This window comes from Benincasa hispida, chromosome 12 (genome assembly GCF_009727055.1).
Source record: "Benincasa hispida cultivar B227 chromosome 12, ASM972705v1, whole genome shotgun sequence".
Taxonomy (NCBI): Eukaryota; Viridiplantae; Streptophyta; class Magnoliopsida; order Cucurbitales; family Cucurbitaceae; genus Benincasa; species Benincasa hispida.
The window spans coordinates 62213468-62229332 of record NC_052360.1 but is presented as its reverse complement, the minus strand read 5'-3'; the positions used below and the strand labels follow the sequence as shown (position 1 = coordinate 62229332).

Here is a 15865-nt window from a genome sequence, read left to right as displayed (position 1 = left end):
TCCAGAAGATGCAACTCGGGAAAATGGCGTGCCGGAAGATGCAACTTGGAAGAATGGCGTGGCTTTCACCTTGAGGACAAGGTGGCCTTTTGGGAGGCGGATAGTGATAGGCCTCCAATCATTAAGAGGTATGAGAGGAAACGAAATAAGATATAGAAATCAAATGAAAATATAGGAAAGAAATCAAATGTAAATAGGTGAAGGAGAGGGAATAAAGTTAGTTAGACGTGTGATCTTGTGAGCCCAAAGAAAATCTAGTTAGTTACCAATTAGATTATTTAAAGAAAGGAGAGAGATGAGCTAAAGATATCTTGACTTTATTTTTTGAATGCTCAATGAGCTGGTGTAAAGAAAAAAGTCTCGACTTCCTTGATAATTCGACCAAAAGAGTAAATATATAACCCAAGTTCTATCATATTCATAGTAATGTGTCAGCATCTGTATTTAGAGATCTGCAAGGGTTTTTTTTTTCCAACTACTTTTACATATATGCACTGTACAGACATTGCTAGTTTTTTTTTTTATTTTTATAATAAAGACTCCATTTAACCCCAATCACAGAGGAACCAAAGGATGCAGGTCGTCAGTAATTACATCCTAGACCCAATTAGGGAAGCAAGAATCCCAATGTCTAACAAAATCTTCCGGACTGGAAGGAACAAAACAAGAAGAAGAATTCAAGTAACCAGTAGCAAAACGAGCCAGCAGCAAAACGAGCTATACAATGAGCAGTTCGATTACAAGTACGAGGAAAAAAAAAAAAGAAGAGAGAATTCCCAGGTGCCTTGCAATAACACCAATCTCATCAACTGCGTTCTTCACCTCAATGGTTTTTTTATAGCAATGATAGTGAGATCCATATGAAAATTTCTCAAACGTAAGTTGGGAGAGGTTAACAGAGGCTAGCAAGGCTTGAACAGGAAGAAGGCAGAAGAGACCATAGCAGCAACAGCTAGCTTCCTTGCTTGCTGCTTTTCTTTCCTTTTTTCTGCTTCTGCTTTAACTGAGTGAGACCAGCTGCCGTAACCCGAGCATTCCCAATGATGGCGGCGACGAGCTCTGGATCTGTGCATGCTTTAATCAGTTCTTTCTCTCTTATTGTTGCTTCAGGCATATGCGTGAACAGGTTCAAGGCAGTTTTTGCAGCTAAAAACAAGTGGACAAAGAGCAAGGTTACGGAATGGAATCATTTGAATATGGAATGCCATTGGCTCATAAAGGTTTGGTTAAACAACATGTAGTTCTTTTAACTTGCATGTTTGTGTCTACTTAGTCTTGAACCTTAAAAAATGTCTAATACATCTAGAGTTTAGTATTTCAATTTTATCTCCAATAGGTCTCTAAATTTTCATTTTCATTTCTAATAGCTCCTTGATCTATTCAACATTCTTTTAAAATTCACAAATCTACCGGACATGAAATTGAAAGTTTAAGACTTCATTAGACAAAATCTAATTTTATATCTAATAGACCATATAACTTTTTAAATTTTCAAATATCTCAAGAACTCATTGAATACAAAATTAAAATGGGAAGTTCTGTGACCTATATTAACATTTTGTTTCTAAAATTGAAGAATTTGTTATAAACAAATTTCAAAGTTTAGGGCATGTTCGGTAACTATTTGGTTTTTTATTTTCGGTTTTTGAAAACTAAACCTATATACACAAGTTCCATCCATTGGTTTTTATGCTTTTGTTGTCTACATTTTAGAAGTGTATTCGAACTCAAAGACAAACTTTAAAAAATTTGTCCTCATGTCTTAAAATTGACTAAAAATTCAAATATTTAAATAGAAAATATAAAAACTGATTAAGAAATCATGAGAATAAGCCTAATTTCTAATGACTAAAAATCAAATAATTACCGTTCAGAGCCTTAAGAATTTATTAGACATTTTTGAAAGTTTAGAGACCAAATAAACATAAACTTGAAAGTGATATTTTTAATCTATATATATGGTATTAGTAATGAATACTAAAGCTAGTTTACCTTTCCCTTTCTTTAGAGGGCCTGGAACAATCTTGACATGGTATTTGTAAGACTGCACTGCATTGTACGGACCACAGACCGGCACAGCATACAAAAGAATGTCCGTAGGCAAAGGATTTCCAGTCAAGTAATCCACGTCATTCAGTTTTTCTCGCTGCTCTTCACCTATTTCGTGAATATCATCCTCTTCCATTGTTATTTTGTCCATTTCAGCATCATTATCCAAGATGACATAGCTATCGTCTTGAGTTGCACCATTTGAGTGCTTATGTGAAAGATTATCAGGATGTTCCGGGCAATCTCGAGACAAGTGACCCGGCTTCTTACATTTATAGCATATTTTTGGAGCTTCTTCAGCACCTGTCAAAGAAAGGACAACTCAAATAAACTTAGAGAGACAACTCTACAATATCTTCCTCTGCATGTATCGATACTTATAAATGACGTCAGAATATAACCACTAGCATCATGCATTATCAATGATTCAATATGAACCACTATCTGAGTTCATTTACTGGGAAAAAAATGCAAGCTGTTCATTTATTTGGATAAGAAACAAACGAAATGTTGAATTGAATCGTACAAGTCTTTCTTGGGGTTATTACTCTTGCTGTATTATTTTAGACAAGCAATTCATTGATAGCATGCAAACTAACGACCACCTAAAACTCTTTTTTCCTTGAAGATGTACAAGCACAAAGCTTGAGGCAGTATGAGGTACATAAATCTCCATATGGCCATTTAACTAGAAACCTCAAGAACGACCTGCGTATAACAATCGAGAATAGGGGGTGCTCTAGAATTCAAATGGTCAAAGAAAGAGTGCATAGTGTATGAATCTGAGCTACTCAGAATCCACATAATCCATTCAGACCAGAATTCTGGTGATTAATTATTCAATATATCCATTAAGGAAATCGCTCCTCCAATTGCAGTTGGAATGCTTGAAAGAACAGCTTTGAACGGAAATAACCACGTTGTGCAACCCATGCATAGCATCTTTCAAGGGCCATCAATAATCCAGGCCAGACATCTTCTCCAAAAAGATAAGGGTTTTCGTATACCCACCATCAAGACTTTCTATCGGGAAAACAATCAAGGAGATCCAAGAGATTTTGCCGCAGTCCAGCACTTGAGTCTTCACATCCAAATGAAACACGATTTACCTTTTGTAAAGTTTTTTTCCCCATGTCTAATACCGGCAGTACCAGTTAGACAATCCTTTGCTTGTAACTCCTCAAAGATCCTGCTCATCTACCACTCTTAGGGGCTATGTTGATAATGTTATTAACAGAAAGTATATTTTATTGTAATTTTTAGGGGTGTAAATAGTTTCAGTTTTTGAGCGCTTTGTAGTTATGTTTTCTTAATAGAAAGGTTTCAGCTTGTAACTGCTCAAATATCAATGAGAACATATTTCTAGGTTTTTAGATACTGTAGCTGCACTTTCAATTGGACTAATTCATAGAAAACTAATAACTTCATAACATTTGGTATGGCAAGCTTAACAAGACATTGAATATCTAAGAAAATGCCACGAAATTTGAACTCATAACCCCAAGAAAAAGCAATATTCAGCTATTCCTTTTGACAAGGTCAATCCAGTTAGTTTAAATTTTCAATCTTCCATTTGAGTTTCCAGATAAATGTCAAGATTCAGTGTCCACTAGAACATTGTGGAACAGGCTCCAACATCGATCTTTTTTGTTTCTTAAAAACGGCCTCTAACATTGATACTTGGTAATCATAAACTAAACGGTCACCCTTTTCAAACAGTGGAAACCAAGAATATTTACCTCCATCAGGTTTCTTCACTTCAGAAGTTGTTTCCTTCACATTTTGTGCCCCTTCATTTTTCGGTAGCTTACCTGAGGACTGTACACCATAAACATATTCAAAGATCGACAATCAAAAGTTTTTATTATTATTAAAAAATATAAATAAATGAATTTTGTTATTGAACTCGGTTTTTATACACTTTCAACATTTTCATGCATAGTCTCTCAAGAGATGCATTTCCATTTTCAAGTGTGACAGGTTACAGAATGAAGGCGGTTGTAAATAAAAGTAATTTATGTGTGTGGATGGGGATCAGGACTAAAGGGACAAAGAATTATATAAATATTCCAAGTAATTCAGAATTGGGAGAGTAGGAAAGACAACTTTTTTCTTTACTTTGTAATCTTTTCCTTCTCACAGTACATAAATAAATATGGTTCCTATCAAATTATCTACTGGATCAAGAGTTCCATGCAAGCATATCCGCTGGTAAATTCATAACCGTATGGATGAAAGAAATTTAATTTGGAATAAAGGGCAGCAAGAAAAACTCATATTTCTTCCCCATCTTGTAATCTTTCCCTCGGTGTAAGATCAAGGATTCTATGCATACGATATAGAAAAATGTATACACTTCAGAAAGTTGGAGCTAAGTTATAAAAAACATCATCTACAGCCAACAAATTCACAATGGTAGAATTGGAAGAGAAATAAACCAATGTCACAATGCAAAGCCGAGAAGCACAGGCAGACATTGAACACAGATATAACATTCATTTGGACATATTTTGATGTAATTGTACAAGAGGGAAAGAAGGAAAAAAAAAGGGACAGACATGCAGAGCAGAGCAGAGATTCACACAAAATGAACAAATTTTTTAAGGATACTGGGCTGTCACAGTCGTGGGATCTTTCAATGAGGAAAATATATTGCTGTGATGTAAAGAGAAGTGTAAATTGAATTTCTCACCAATTCAAACTAAAAAGGGAAAAAAATGAATAAAACTCACTTCTAATTGTAATATTCAACCATTTGAGATTAAAAAATTAATGCTTACAGCCAATAAAGCCATGCGGATCCTTCTTTCTTCTTCATCTTGATCAGCATACTTCTCTTTCATTTTCTTGAGTTTACCCCTCTGACCACGGCTGATTTTCATAGAACCCGACTTCGGATTATTAACCTTGTTTTGAGGATGATTCAAAGAAACATCAATATCTCTTGATTCTTCACTTCTCTGCTTGATGCTGCTGTCTGTAGAACTGCAATTCTGACCTTTCTTAAGTTTTCTTCTTTCAGCTTTTGAGATGTAGGGTTTCTCTCTCCCTGCAGCATTTTTCTCATCTAGATGGGGTTCATTGACCGAATCCACCTTAGGAGTCTCTAATATATAATTTTTGCTAGATGCAGTCACAGATCCAAGCTCAAGAGCTTTATCAATGAGATCCTCAAGTTGTGGTGTGACAAGGGAAACATTATCTCTAACATCAGGTTGGATATCATTATTGACACCATTCAGTAGCATTCTACCTTCAATTGGAATTTCAAGTGATTCTGTGCCGTCAGGTCCAGATATAACTGGTCTAGATAAAGTTGCAGATGTATTGGATACTTCTGATTCCCTCTTCTCATATTCAGTATCAGATTCTTCATTAAGAAGTTCATTTTCTTCAACGTCATTCACTCCATCCTCCTCACCTCTTACCCTCCTTTCATTTAAATGTGAACCTAAGGAGCTCTCATCCAAGCGAAATAACAATCCAAAACCCATGATAAGAGGATGTGGAGGAAGAAAATTCTTCTTTCCTCGAACCATAAAGCTCCCAACTGTAAGATATTCCCCAGTAGGAGCAGTTTTACTAACCTGGTGAGGATAAACCCACCAGGCACTAGTAACTATCTTTGAATCCCATGCCTGGCTGTGACAAACCTATTACAAAAGGGAGAAAAAAATCATAATTCGACCAATGAGATAATTCACCATTTAACTGAATCTAAGTTAGTCTCACTAGGGATACCTTACCGTAAAACATCCTGCTTGATTCAGTGTGAGCGGAGGCACTGGTTGTTCAGGTTTGTGATTCTTAATCACAGTGCTAGAAGCTCCGTGCAACTCAGCATGGACATACCTATGAGATAACAGAACAGCATCAAAGGCAGAAGCTAATGTTTTCAAATTAAGAGCACAGTATTACCATAATTATGAAAGCTAATGTTATGTGCAAAACCTGAATAATGAGTAGCTCTAGAACCTTACTAACAGTGTTACAGCAATTACACATCAACATAATCAACATGGTTTTACTTGTTTGAGCTCGAGTGAGGAGCAAATATGAACAGCAAGAAAATTACTCACAGATCTCCCTTTGACATGTAACGTTTGACTATCATCTCATTTTGTTGAGCATCACGACCACTGATAACCAAATAATTCTCACTGCTAATGAACCAATTAAATTTCTCGAACCAATGAACTTTTCGCATGTGGGATATTGTGGCAACTGCTTTTTCCTGCAAATTTTTGTTTAAAAGAATGACGATCACAGAATTAGCATAAGAGAATGCCATAATAATAGAAAAAGTAAATCAACATAATAGACAAAATACTGACTTTTCTTGAAGAGATGCAATAATTAATCCCTGTAATTTAACATGATTGCTCATTCAAAAAAAAAAAATTAACATGATTTAATACCCACATCCACATAGTTCAATGTGTAACAGGTTTTTCATTTTTTTTCCCCCCTCACATTCTCATGAAATGGAGAGAGTTATGCACTTTATGTCTACAAAATGCATCCCTCTAATCTAACACGGTATCAAACACACCGGCTACAAGCAGTTAGATACAAAATAAATAAGAGAATTCTATTTTGCAAATCATCAACCATACAGATATCCATAATCATTTTTCATATTAGATGGTGTACTTGTACTCATATATAATGGCCTTATCAAATACTATAGACAAATACACACAAAAATTGAAAGTATATCGAGAAAAAAGAACAAATAGATGTTAGAAGTCCAATCTTGTAAAATAATAAATTCCTTTACGTAGTCTATTAAATAATAAATGTTTGTCAGTCAATTTTTTTTTTTAAAAAAAGTACATCGATGTCCACTAGTTTAAGCAAAATCCACATCAACATCCAACTCTATAGCTTATGTTTAGATACAATTATTTATTTTAAAAAATTGTGCCTTACACTTTTTTTTTTTTTTAATAAGAAACAATTTCATTGATTAAATGAAATGATCCAAAGTGTACAAAAGAGATTCATTCAAGAGATTACAAAATGCTCCTCCAATTAGATACAAGGGTGGTTAAGTTGTAGTGCTTAAAAGGTTGTAAATGTTTACACAAATAGAAAGCATTAAAAATAGTCAGCTCAATGTAAGAAGAATAGGGATTAATTGGGTAATTAGTAATATTCTAGGTTAATTCCCTTTTTACCCCCATTTGTAATAAAGCTCTATAAATAGGAACATTGCCCTCTTGTATGAAACACACTATTCATTCTAATAAAAGATTTACAATCTTGATTCTTGGAGAATTAATCCTTGAGGCTACTTAGACTACATCAACTTAGTATCAGAACAACCGTCTGGGCCAACATTGACTGCCGCCAGTGGAAGACCAGGAAACTTTTGTTGATGCCGATCTCAAGAGGGAGCTTCGTGAGTTGTGCTCATTACCAAACAACATACATCTAATTAGGGAAAACCCTCAAAATTCCAAGAAAGAAAGAAGAAACCAAAGATATTTCAAGATTTTGCAAGAATGGATTATTGCTGATCAAAAGATGTCTAAGAAAAAAACCAGCAGTCGTTATAGGCAAGAAAATCAATTTTACTTCCGAAAACAACGCTGGGATTGTAACTCAAGTGATTCAGAAGAAGAATTTCAACATACTAACTTTGCCCATGTTCTATTTTCTCAAAGAACCTATCATTATCCACATTAGAAATTTGATTCTAGGGACTCTGAAGACGTTTCTAAGTCAATTTGGGATGAAATAAAAAGCTGACAATATCCAAAAATGGCTCAATGATCCATTCAAACCCATTTTTCAAGAAATCAATGTAAAGATTGGGAGTTAGATGAATTAAAGAATCATCAAGAATCATCAAGAATGGTTTCTTACAGCCCAAGAAGAATGTTCAAGAATCGAAGACTTTTGGCTAACGATCAATAAAGGTTGATTCAAAAAAATCAATGGTTGCGTTCTATACCCACTACGAGATTGAAACATATCCAAAAATCCAACAAAATGACTACTTTGATCTAGTAGCATTGGAGGAAATAAAGAAAACAACAAAAGAAATCCAAAATTCATTGGGAAAAATGACTCAACATTATCAATTCATTTGTAAGAGTTCAAGAATGGATTGATTTCATATACGGGAGAAAAAACAAAGGAACCACGGTTGGAAACTTTTCAAATAGAAAATCTTGAAGATAAAATTGGGAAAAATCTGGTTGAGACTCATGTAGTTAACGGAGTTGATTGGGACAAAAACATACGAACGAAGTAGAAGAAAAAAAGAAAAAGAAGAGTCTGAAGATGTTAATTCGGAAATTATCTCGAGTGAAGAAGAAAAATCCAACGAAGAAGATCGTAAAAAGGTATCGAACACCGAGCAAGAATCGAGTAAGAACAATAACACATTGATTCATTGGAAATGGATCACCAAACTGTGAAGAACTTGAAACAAATGATAAAGAAGACATGATTCTTGAACGATTCTTTTTGAAAGGTGGTTTTTTTAGTGATTGGTCCTTTGAATACGGTTTTGAATGAGCTTGAAGAAACCATCCTTTTTGGGTTTATGGCCGATGGAGAAGTTCATCTTTTGGTGACAATATTGGATTTTTTGTCTCGAATTTATCCCTTTGATCATAATATTTTTGTTCAAAATGTAGGAAGTTGGTTTGGTCATATTCCGTTGAACAAGTTTATTTCATTCCTTGTTTTCTTCATAATTTTTTTCTTTTCAAAACTTGAGTACGAGTTTTCTTTTTAGATGGGTAGAATGATATTTAATTGGGTAATTAGGTAATATTCTAGGTTAATTCTCTTTTTACCTCCACTTATAATAAAGCTCTATAAATAGGAACATTGCCCTCTTGTATGAAACACACTATTCATTCTAATAAAAGATTTACAATCTTGGTTCTTGGAGGATTAATCCTTGAGGCTACTTAGGTTACATCACAACTCCATAACTTCTCTGGTATTGATATTTAAATTTACAATACTGATAGAAGTCGGATAAGTCTCTTTAAACTAAAAGGTGACGCAACACAGTTTTGAGTATCCATCGTAGATCAATAATTTCTTTAAAGCTTAACTTGATAAAATTTACAATTTCTTCAGAATTGGATTCTTTATTCTCAAGCATTTGCCAGATTCAAATTTATGAATATTAAATTTGAAAGATTTCATTGTGTGTAAAGGAAGATTAGATACATTTGGAAAGAAAAGCAGTAAGAAAAATATGAATAAAACGACCATAGGTAAAATTCTGTTTCCTATGCAAACAATAAAAATAAAAATAAAAAATCATCATTCTATACCATAGAGATACAATATATTATACTCATCTGAACATAGAACAACAGAGATCGAAACCAAATCAAGACCCATTTATGGCCTATTGCTTGTATTAACTTGTAATACAATTGCAAGCCTTCAACAAGAAATGAACTAGATGCAGTAAGACTATCATCAAGTGTGCTAACATCAAATTGCTAAAAGTTTAGTTGGTTCTTGCCAGAAATGACACATATTTTCATAGGTTCAAACCAGATATGACAAATTTTAAGACTACAAGATGACTGCTAGTTCACTGGTTAAGCATCTAGTGTGAAAACGTAATCATGTCCATTTATAAACCAAAAATACAATAAATGGTATGCTATCAGCACTACATGAAGGGGGGAAAATATCACCATCATAATGCTACCTGGGAAAGTTGAAGACGAGTTTTTCTTTCAGCAGCTTTAAAAGCTTTTTCATGTGCAGTGATCGTTTTCTCCTGTTTGCTCTCTTGTTTTTTCTTAAGTTCATACCATCGTCGAGCATTGGCATGAGCGGAAAGTGATATATCCACCTCTACCTAGGAAATGAAATGTGAAAATTTAAACGAATGTCAAAAAGCACATAGATAAAATGCACATCAAAAGCATCTAAGACAAATAAATAATAGTGATAATGATGCAAGAAGTAGAAACAGGGTAATAGAAGGTACAATAAAATTTAATAAAGTAGTTTAATTATAACCCTTCTTCAATACATCAAGGAATCAAAACCATCCAAAGAGGACAAATGTTTTATCACATCAAGCAAAGTTCATATAGAATATGCATATAGGAAGCCTTAGCCATAACTATAATACAATATTCACCTTATCAACTGGTTGTGTCTTTTCGTCATCATCCATTTCATCAAAATTGTTGCTCAGCAGCAAAGTCATGCAATTCCTTTCAAGATTAAGTTTGTCAATAAGACCGGCCACTGGATTTCCAGATTTCTTTTCTTCCTTCACCATCCGTGCAAGATCCTCCCAGCTCATGCCTTTAGCAAGAGCAAGACGGACGGCTAATATAACAGCATCTACATCTTCTAAATTGTATTCAATTAATTCTGCCATTTTGACAGAATGATCAACTTCTTGTTTTAATAACTCTACACGATTTCCCTACACAAGCAATTGAAAGATATCAATACACATGGCAAGCTATGAATAATCCTTTTGTCCCTCATAAGAAATTATTTCATTAATAGATATAATGATATATGCCCAAAAAGGAGAACACTCTGCATTAAAGAAGGTTATCTAAAGATCTTTGAAACAGCGCAAAATTAAATAAAACCAATAATATTAAAGGCTTGTAGTGTAGCATTACACAAGAAGCAACATTCTCTCGAAGGTTTTTTGTCCTCTAAAAAGAATTCTTCAGTTTCTCTCTGACCATAAAAACCAAAGAAAATGCTCCAGAAGGAATTTGAAATCCATAGATAACACACTTTTAAATATCAACTATGACTACAATTGTTTTCTTGAATACTCAATGAACACTGTCGAAGCTAGAAATATATTGAAGTGCACTTGATCAGTTCTCAAATTCACTGGACAGACCTGATCCATACGTATTTTATTAAGTTTCTGAGTTGCAGAGCTCTCCTTGGCCTTTTGTTGCTGTTCTGACCTTTGACTCTCAATTTTACTGTAGAATTCATCCAGAGCTGCATCAAATGTCTCAAACTTTGTATACTTTCTAGACATGAATTGGTTTAATAAAATTGGGCAGAACTCATCATAGATCTGCAATTAAAAGGAAAAAGGAAAGAAAATGCTGACTGAATGAGAATGGCAAGAAATCGTACAATCTTACAAAGCTAACTTTCTTATATATAGGTAGGTATGGCACTTTTGTCCATTAATGTAGAGACAGGACATGAATTTTTTCAGCATAAAGCAGATCAAGAAAAATGCTACCTCGCTAGCAGTTGAAGGCTCAGATTCTTCTTTTTTAACATCTTTCTTTTGCATCAAAATGTAACCTTCAGGAACTCTAGTACCAAATATTACATCCTCTAGCCAATCCTCAAAATTTGCAACAGCTTGCACCAAGAGCTGAAGACTATTATCATCAAGTTTATTATCATTACCAAGTTTCATATTTGGAATCAGACCGGCATTTAATATAATGTGCTCAGATAGTGCAGTTCCATATCCTAGTGCCTCCCCAAGAACAGCTTTCAAAGTAGTCTGTTTGGCTCGACTGCCATCACCTTGGGCTTTACTTGAGACAGAAGACTTTGAGACTTTTTGGTTACCCGGCTGTTGCTTTGGAGGATCTGTTTCATTATTTCCGCTCCCTGTAAGATTAACTACATTGTCACTCAAAGTGAGTGCTTCCTGCAATTTTGCAGCTGTCGTCCTCTCAAACATTCGAGAAATTTCAGTTGGATATCGATGACGTGACATGATTGCTACCCCCTTATTATCATCCCTGGAAATGTTGTTTTCATAATTTATAAACTCAACTTGATGAGATAACAAATCATCGAAGAATGTTGTTGCCCATCGGAAGCTAGAAGTATAAGGCAAAAGACAAATACATTGACGAGAATTTTCTTTTACCTTTATTATTTTTTTTTTTTTTTTTTTTTTTTTTTTTTTTTGAGTAGAAAACAATTTCATTGATGGGAGAAGTCAAACCCCAAGCTAAGGAAGATTAAAAAGTTATAAACTTTTTGGAAAGGTACAAAGTGCGATTCAAGAGATAAGTGATAGGCATCTAAACATATACACTTAATAACCAAATACACAGGTCCGCCAGGAAATTAGGAGGAAAAACAAAGACGAAAAAGACAGGTTTGAGATAAATCCATAATAAGTATAGAATACGGGCATGGTCATTTATATCCAAACTTATGCCGGTGCATATGTATCATCATGTATGCCTGTGTGCATGCTAAGTAAAGAGACAAGAGATATGAAATTAGCTTTACAAACCTGTGTGATCGAAGAAGAGTTAAGACCATAAATTCAGAATCCGTGAGAATGATATTACCCTGGGCATAAAGTTCCAGGATAACATAGTGCGCACTAGCACCTAGCCCAAACTGAAATAGGATTATCTGAAAGAACATAGAAACTTCAAGAATGGGGCCTGTAATGAATAAAGATATGTGAGGACGAATTAAACTAAACAAATAAAACATACCCTATCATATCCAAGTTGCCGCACATCCTCAAGTCTTCTTGTGCGTATATGCTTTCTTAGTTTGAGAGTGAACCCAGATGGAGTATTGCTTTTGTCTCTACAAGGACAAAAATTTTAATTGGCTATCGACTATTATCGGCTACAATCCTCTTATATATGCATTCCAAGTATATCAACAACACGCAATGATGTCTTACCGAACATATGCAGTCGTATGCAATCTAACTCCACTTTCCATCAACAGCAACACCTTCTCACTCTCACCCGATTCAGTGATTCCACTACTATTCATAAGCTTGAACATGTATGTCTTTAAAAACCGATGCATTGGGGAGATTACAGAGAGAAAGAAACTATTATTACATAATCTCAATTTTGGAGAACAGAACTAAAATCTAACATAATCAATCAAAGGAAATAACCACGCATACATTCTGATCAAATTCCATAAGGGACTTTCACTAGTATATTGTGCAGGAAATGAATCAATGATTGGGGCATAAAAAGAAGACAGGATGAAAAGAAACCTTGGGTGAGAGGTCATAGACATTGGCGCATCGCATGCCTATCAATCTTCTGAGGCATTTCACCTCGGCGGCGACATCGGCAGTGTTCATCCGTACCTTCACCATGTTTGATGTTGTTGAAGGTTGGATTGTCTGTGTTCAATCTGTGGAATTCTGCGCGCGAAATCGAATTGGTAATTGGAAGAAGAGATAAATTGAATGGAAGAGACAGAGTCCTTTGAGTTTGAGTGAAGGAAGAAGAACCAAGCTAGGCGCCTTCACCTTCTTCCCCACCGCCTTGTACCCTGCCTTCGTTGCTGACTTTTCCTTGACCAGTTTATCCCTCGTTTTTATTTTTGTTTTGTTTTTATTTAGTTCGATTACAAATCAGTTTGGAGCTGTTAACTGGAGTTCACATATGTTTGTGTTTATATGTTGTCCAGAGTTAAGTCCATATATCTCAAATGTCTAATACAGTTTTTTAAATTTTAAATAAACTGTTTTTATAATTACTATTTTTATTTTGAAACTTTTTTATTCTATAATTTTATATAACTTTATTTGAATATAATATAGATTACAATTTTTTTCCTTTTAATTTTTAAAGTTTATCTTTCTTTTTTTCTTTTCTTTTTTTCTTTTTTACAATAAACAACGATTAACCCAGAAATATGGTTAAATAAAATGAGAAACCAAAGATAAATCAAAAGAGTTTGATTTCTAATTTTTTTCCATGAATTTCATTATCATCTTCTTCTTTTTCTTTTTCTTTATATTATTGCTATATATTTTTACTCTATCATGATTTTGTTTTAACTGAATCTCCCCTATCATCTTACCAACCAATGGAATGTTACCACATTTCTTCAACAATTTCACTTTCAATTTCTCTAAATTTGGAGGATCATCACTGAATAAATCTCCATTTTTCACTAATTCTTGCTAAAAAATGTTACATTATTTTTTTTTTTTATGATTTTTTGTTATATGTTACATACTTTTCAACTACATACATAATATTCGTCTAAATATTCTTAACGTCCATTTGATATGTGAATTCAATTAAATAAAAATATTTTTTTTACAAATGTTTACGTATAAATATTATAGTTAATGTAGACAAAATACTATTATTTATATAATAAATAACCATACAACATACTTTAACAGTCATCAGTCTTATAATAATCAGGAGTGGTTGTCGAAGTTGATTATCGAAAATGATTTTCATTGGAGTTTGTAGTCGTAGGTGGTTGTTGGTTGCATGAAGGTGGCATTAGACTTGATCGTCGAAGTTTGTTATCGGAAGTGGTTTTCGGAGCTCGGAGTTGGTCAGGGGAAGGTGGTCGTCGAAATTGTTCATCAAAGATGATTTTTGCTAAAGTTTGTAGTCAGAGGTGATTGTCGAAACCCGAGGTTAGTCGCATAAAGTTGGTATTAGAGTTGGTTGCCGAAGTTTATCGTTGGAGGTGGTTGTCGAAGTCCCGAGTTGGTCGTCCAAGTTCTCGCTCAAAGGTGGTCATCAAAGGTGATTTTCGTCGTAGTTTGTAGTCGGAGATGGTTGTCGAAATTGGTTATCGAAGTTTGCTGTCGAAGCTTGAAATTAGTTTTCAAAGTTGGGTCACTGAAGGTAGTTTCCGAAGCCCGAAATTGGTTGTCAGAGTTGGTCGCGTGAAACAAAGCTTGGAGTTGGTCGTCGAAGTTATCATCAGAGGTAGATGTTGGAGCCGAATTTTGTCGTCGAAGTTGTCATTAAAGGTGGTTGTCGGAGCTCAGAGTTAGTTTCCAGAGTGTGACAGTGGTTGATAGATGGGTCATTGGAACTATTGGAAGAAGGGAAAGTTAGGGTGAGTTGGAAAAATATACCAACTCAACTCCACTAACATTTAAAGTTAGTAGGCCAAACAATGAGTTGNTCAACTCATGTTGGTGAGACAAACACCTCCTTTATGTCTAAAAAGTTCTTAAATCTAGTGTGAACACGAACTTAACTTGTATTATTAATTTTAAGGTTAGAATTTCAATTTTTCTACTATACGTATTGTCTAAAAAAATAAAAATATCTAACCGCTCAAAGAAAATAAGTCCAACAAGTGTCTTAATTTTCAATTTTGTATCTTAGAGTAGTTTGACATATTCAAGATTTTTTAAAAATTAACCAATATATTAGATATGAGATTGAATTCATGTTTGATAGAACTTTAAGTTTTCAACTTAGTACCTAGTAAGTCTACAAAATTTTACAAAAACAAAATTTTAATATATATTGAACACATTCTTAAAAATTTAAGAACTTGTTAGGGGACTTGCAAAGTTTAAATACCGAATGAACACAAATCTGAAAATTCAAAAACATATTAAATACTTTTTAATTTAAGGACTAATTAGACACCAATCTAAAAGGTCGTGGACTTTTGTAGTTTAACATTTTTTAGTGAGAGATCCCATCGTCGAAATTTAAAATGATAATAAGTACCTAATCTACCAAGTTTTACTCGAATTAGCAAAAACAAAATCCTTTTTTCATTTCAACAATATGCTGAATATGAGATTCGAAATTTTGAGTTATGTTCTATCAACTTAGGATTTTTTTAACCTACCATAATGTAGGAAAGTTATTTTGTCTTTATTTGAAAGACCTTTGCTTTCTTTTCTTTTCTCGTCCTTTTTTTAATACAGACTCAAACCTATACCTGACATTTGTTAAACTGAAAGAAAAGGAAAAGGAAAAAAAAAAAAAAAAACACCACAATAAATAATAACAAAGAAGGAACAGTCTTTTTTTTAAGTACAACAAAAGAAGATATGGAGATATGAACCTATCAAATCAATAGAAGGAAAACATAA

At 33.9% G+C, this 15865-nt stretch overlaps 1 protein-coding gene across 1 annotated transcript; it reads right to left on the bottom strand.

The window, feature by feature from the left end:
- Positions 1–420: 420 nt before the first annotated feature.
- On the bottom strand, positions 421–13390 carry LOC120092934 (nuclear export mediator factor Nemf). Its single transcript, XM_039051183.1, has 14 exons — positions 13040–13390; positions 12710–12822; positions 12513–12609; positions 12302–12426; positions 11279–11795; positions 10919–11104; positions 10184–10477; positions 9743–9895; positions 6129–6283; positions 5796–5901; positions 4830–5702; positions 3789–3867; positions 1993–2352; positions 421–1146 (listed from the first exon to the last, which is right to left on the bottom strand). The coding sequence occupies exons 1-14, from the start codon at positions 13142–13144 to the stop codon at positions 953–955; spliced, it is 3357 nt and encodes a 1118-aa protein (XP_038907111.1). The 5' UTR covers positions 13145–13390; the 3' UTR covers positions 421–952.
- Positions 13391–15865: the final 2475 nt, after the last annotated feature.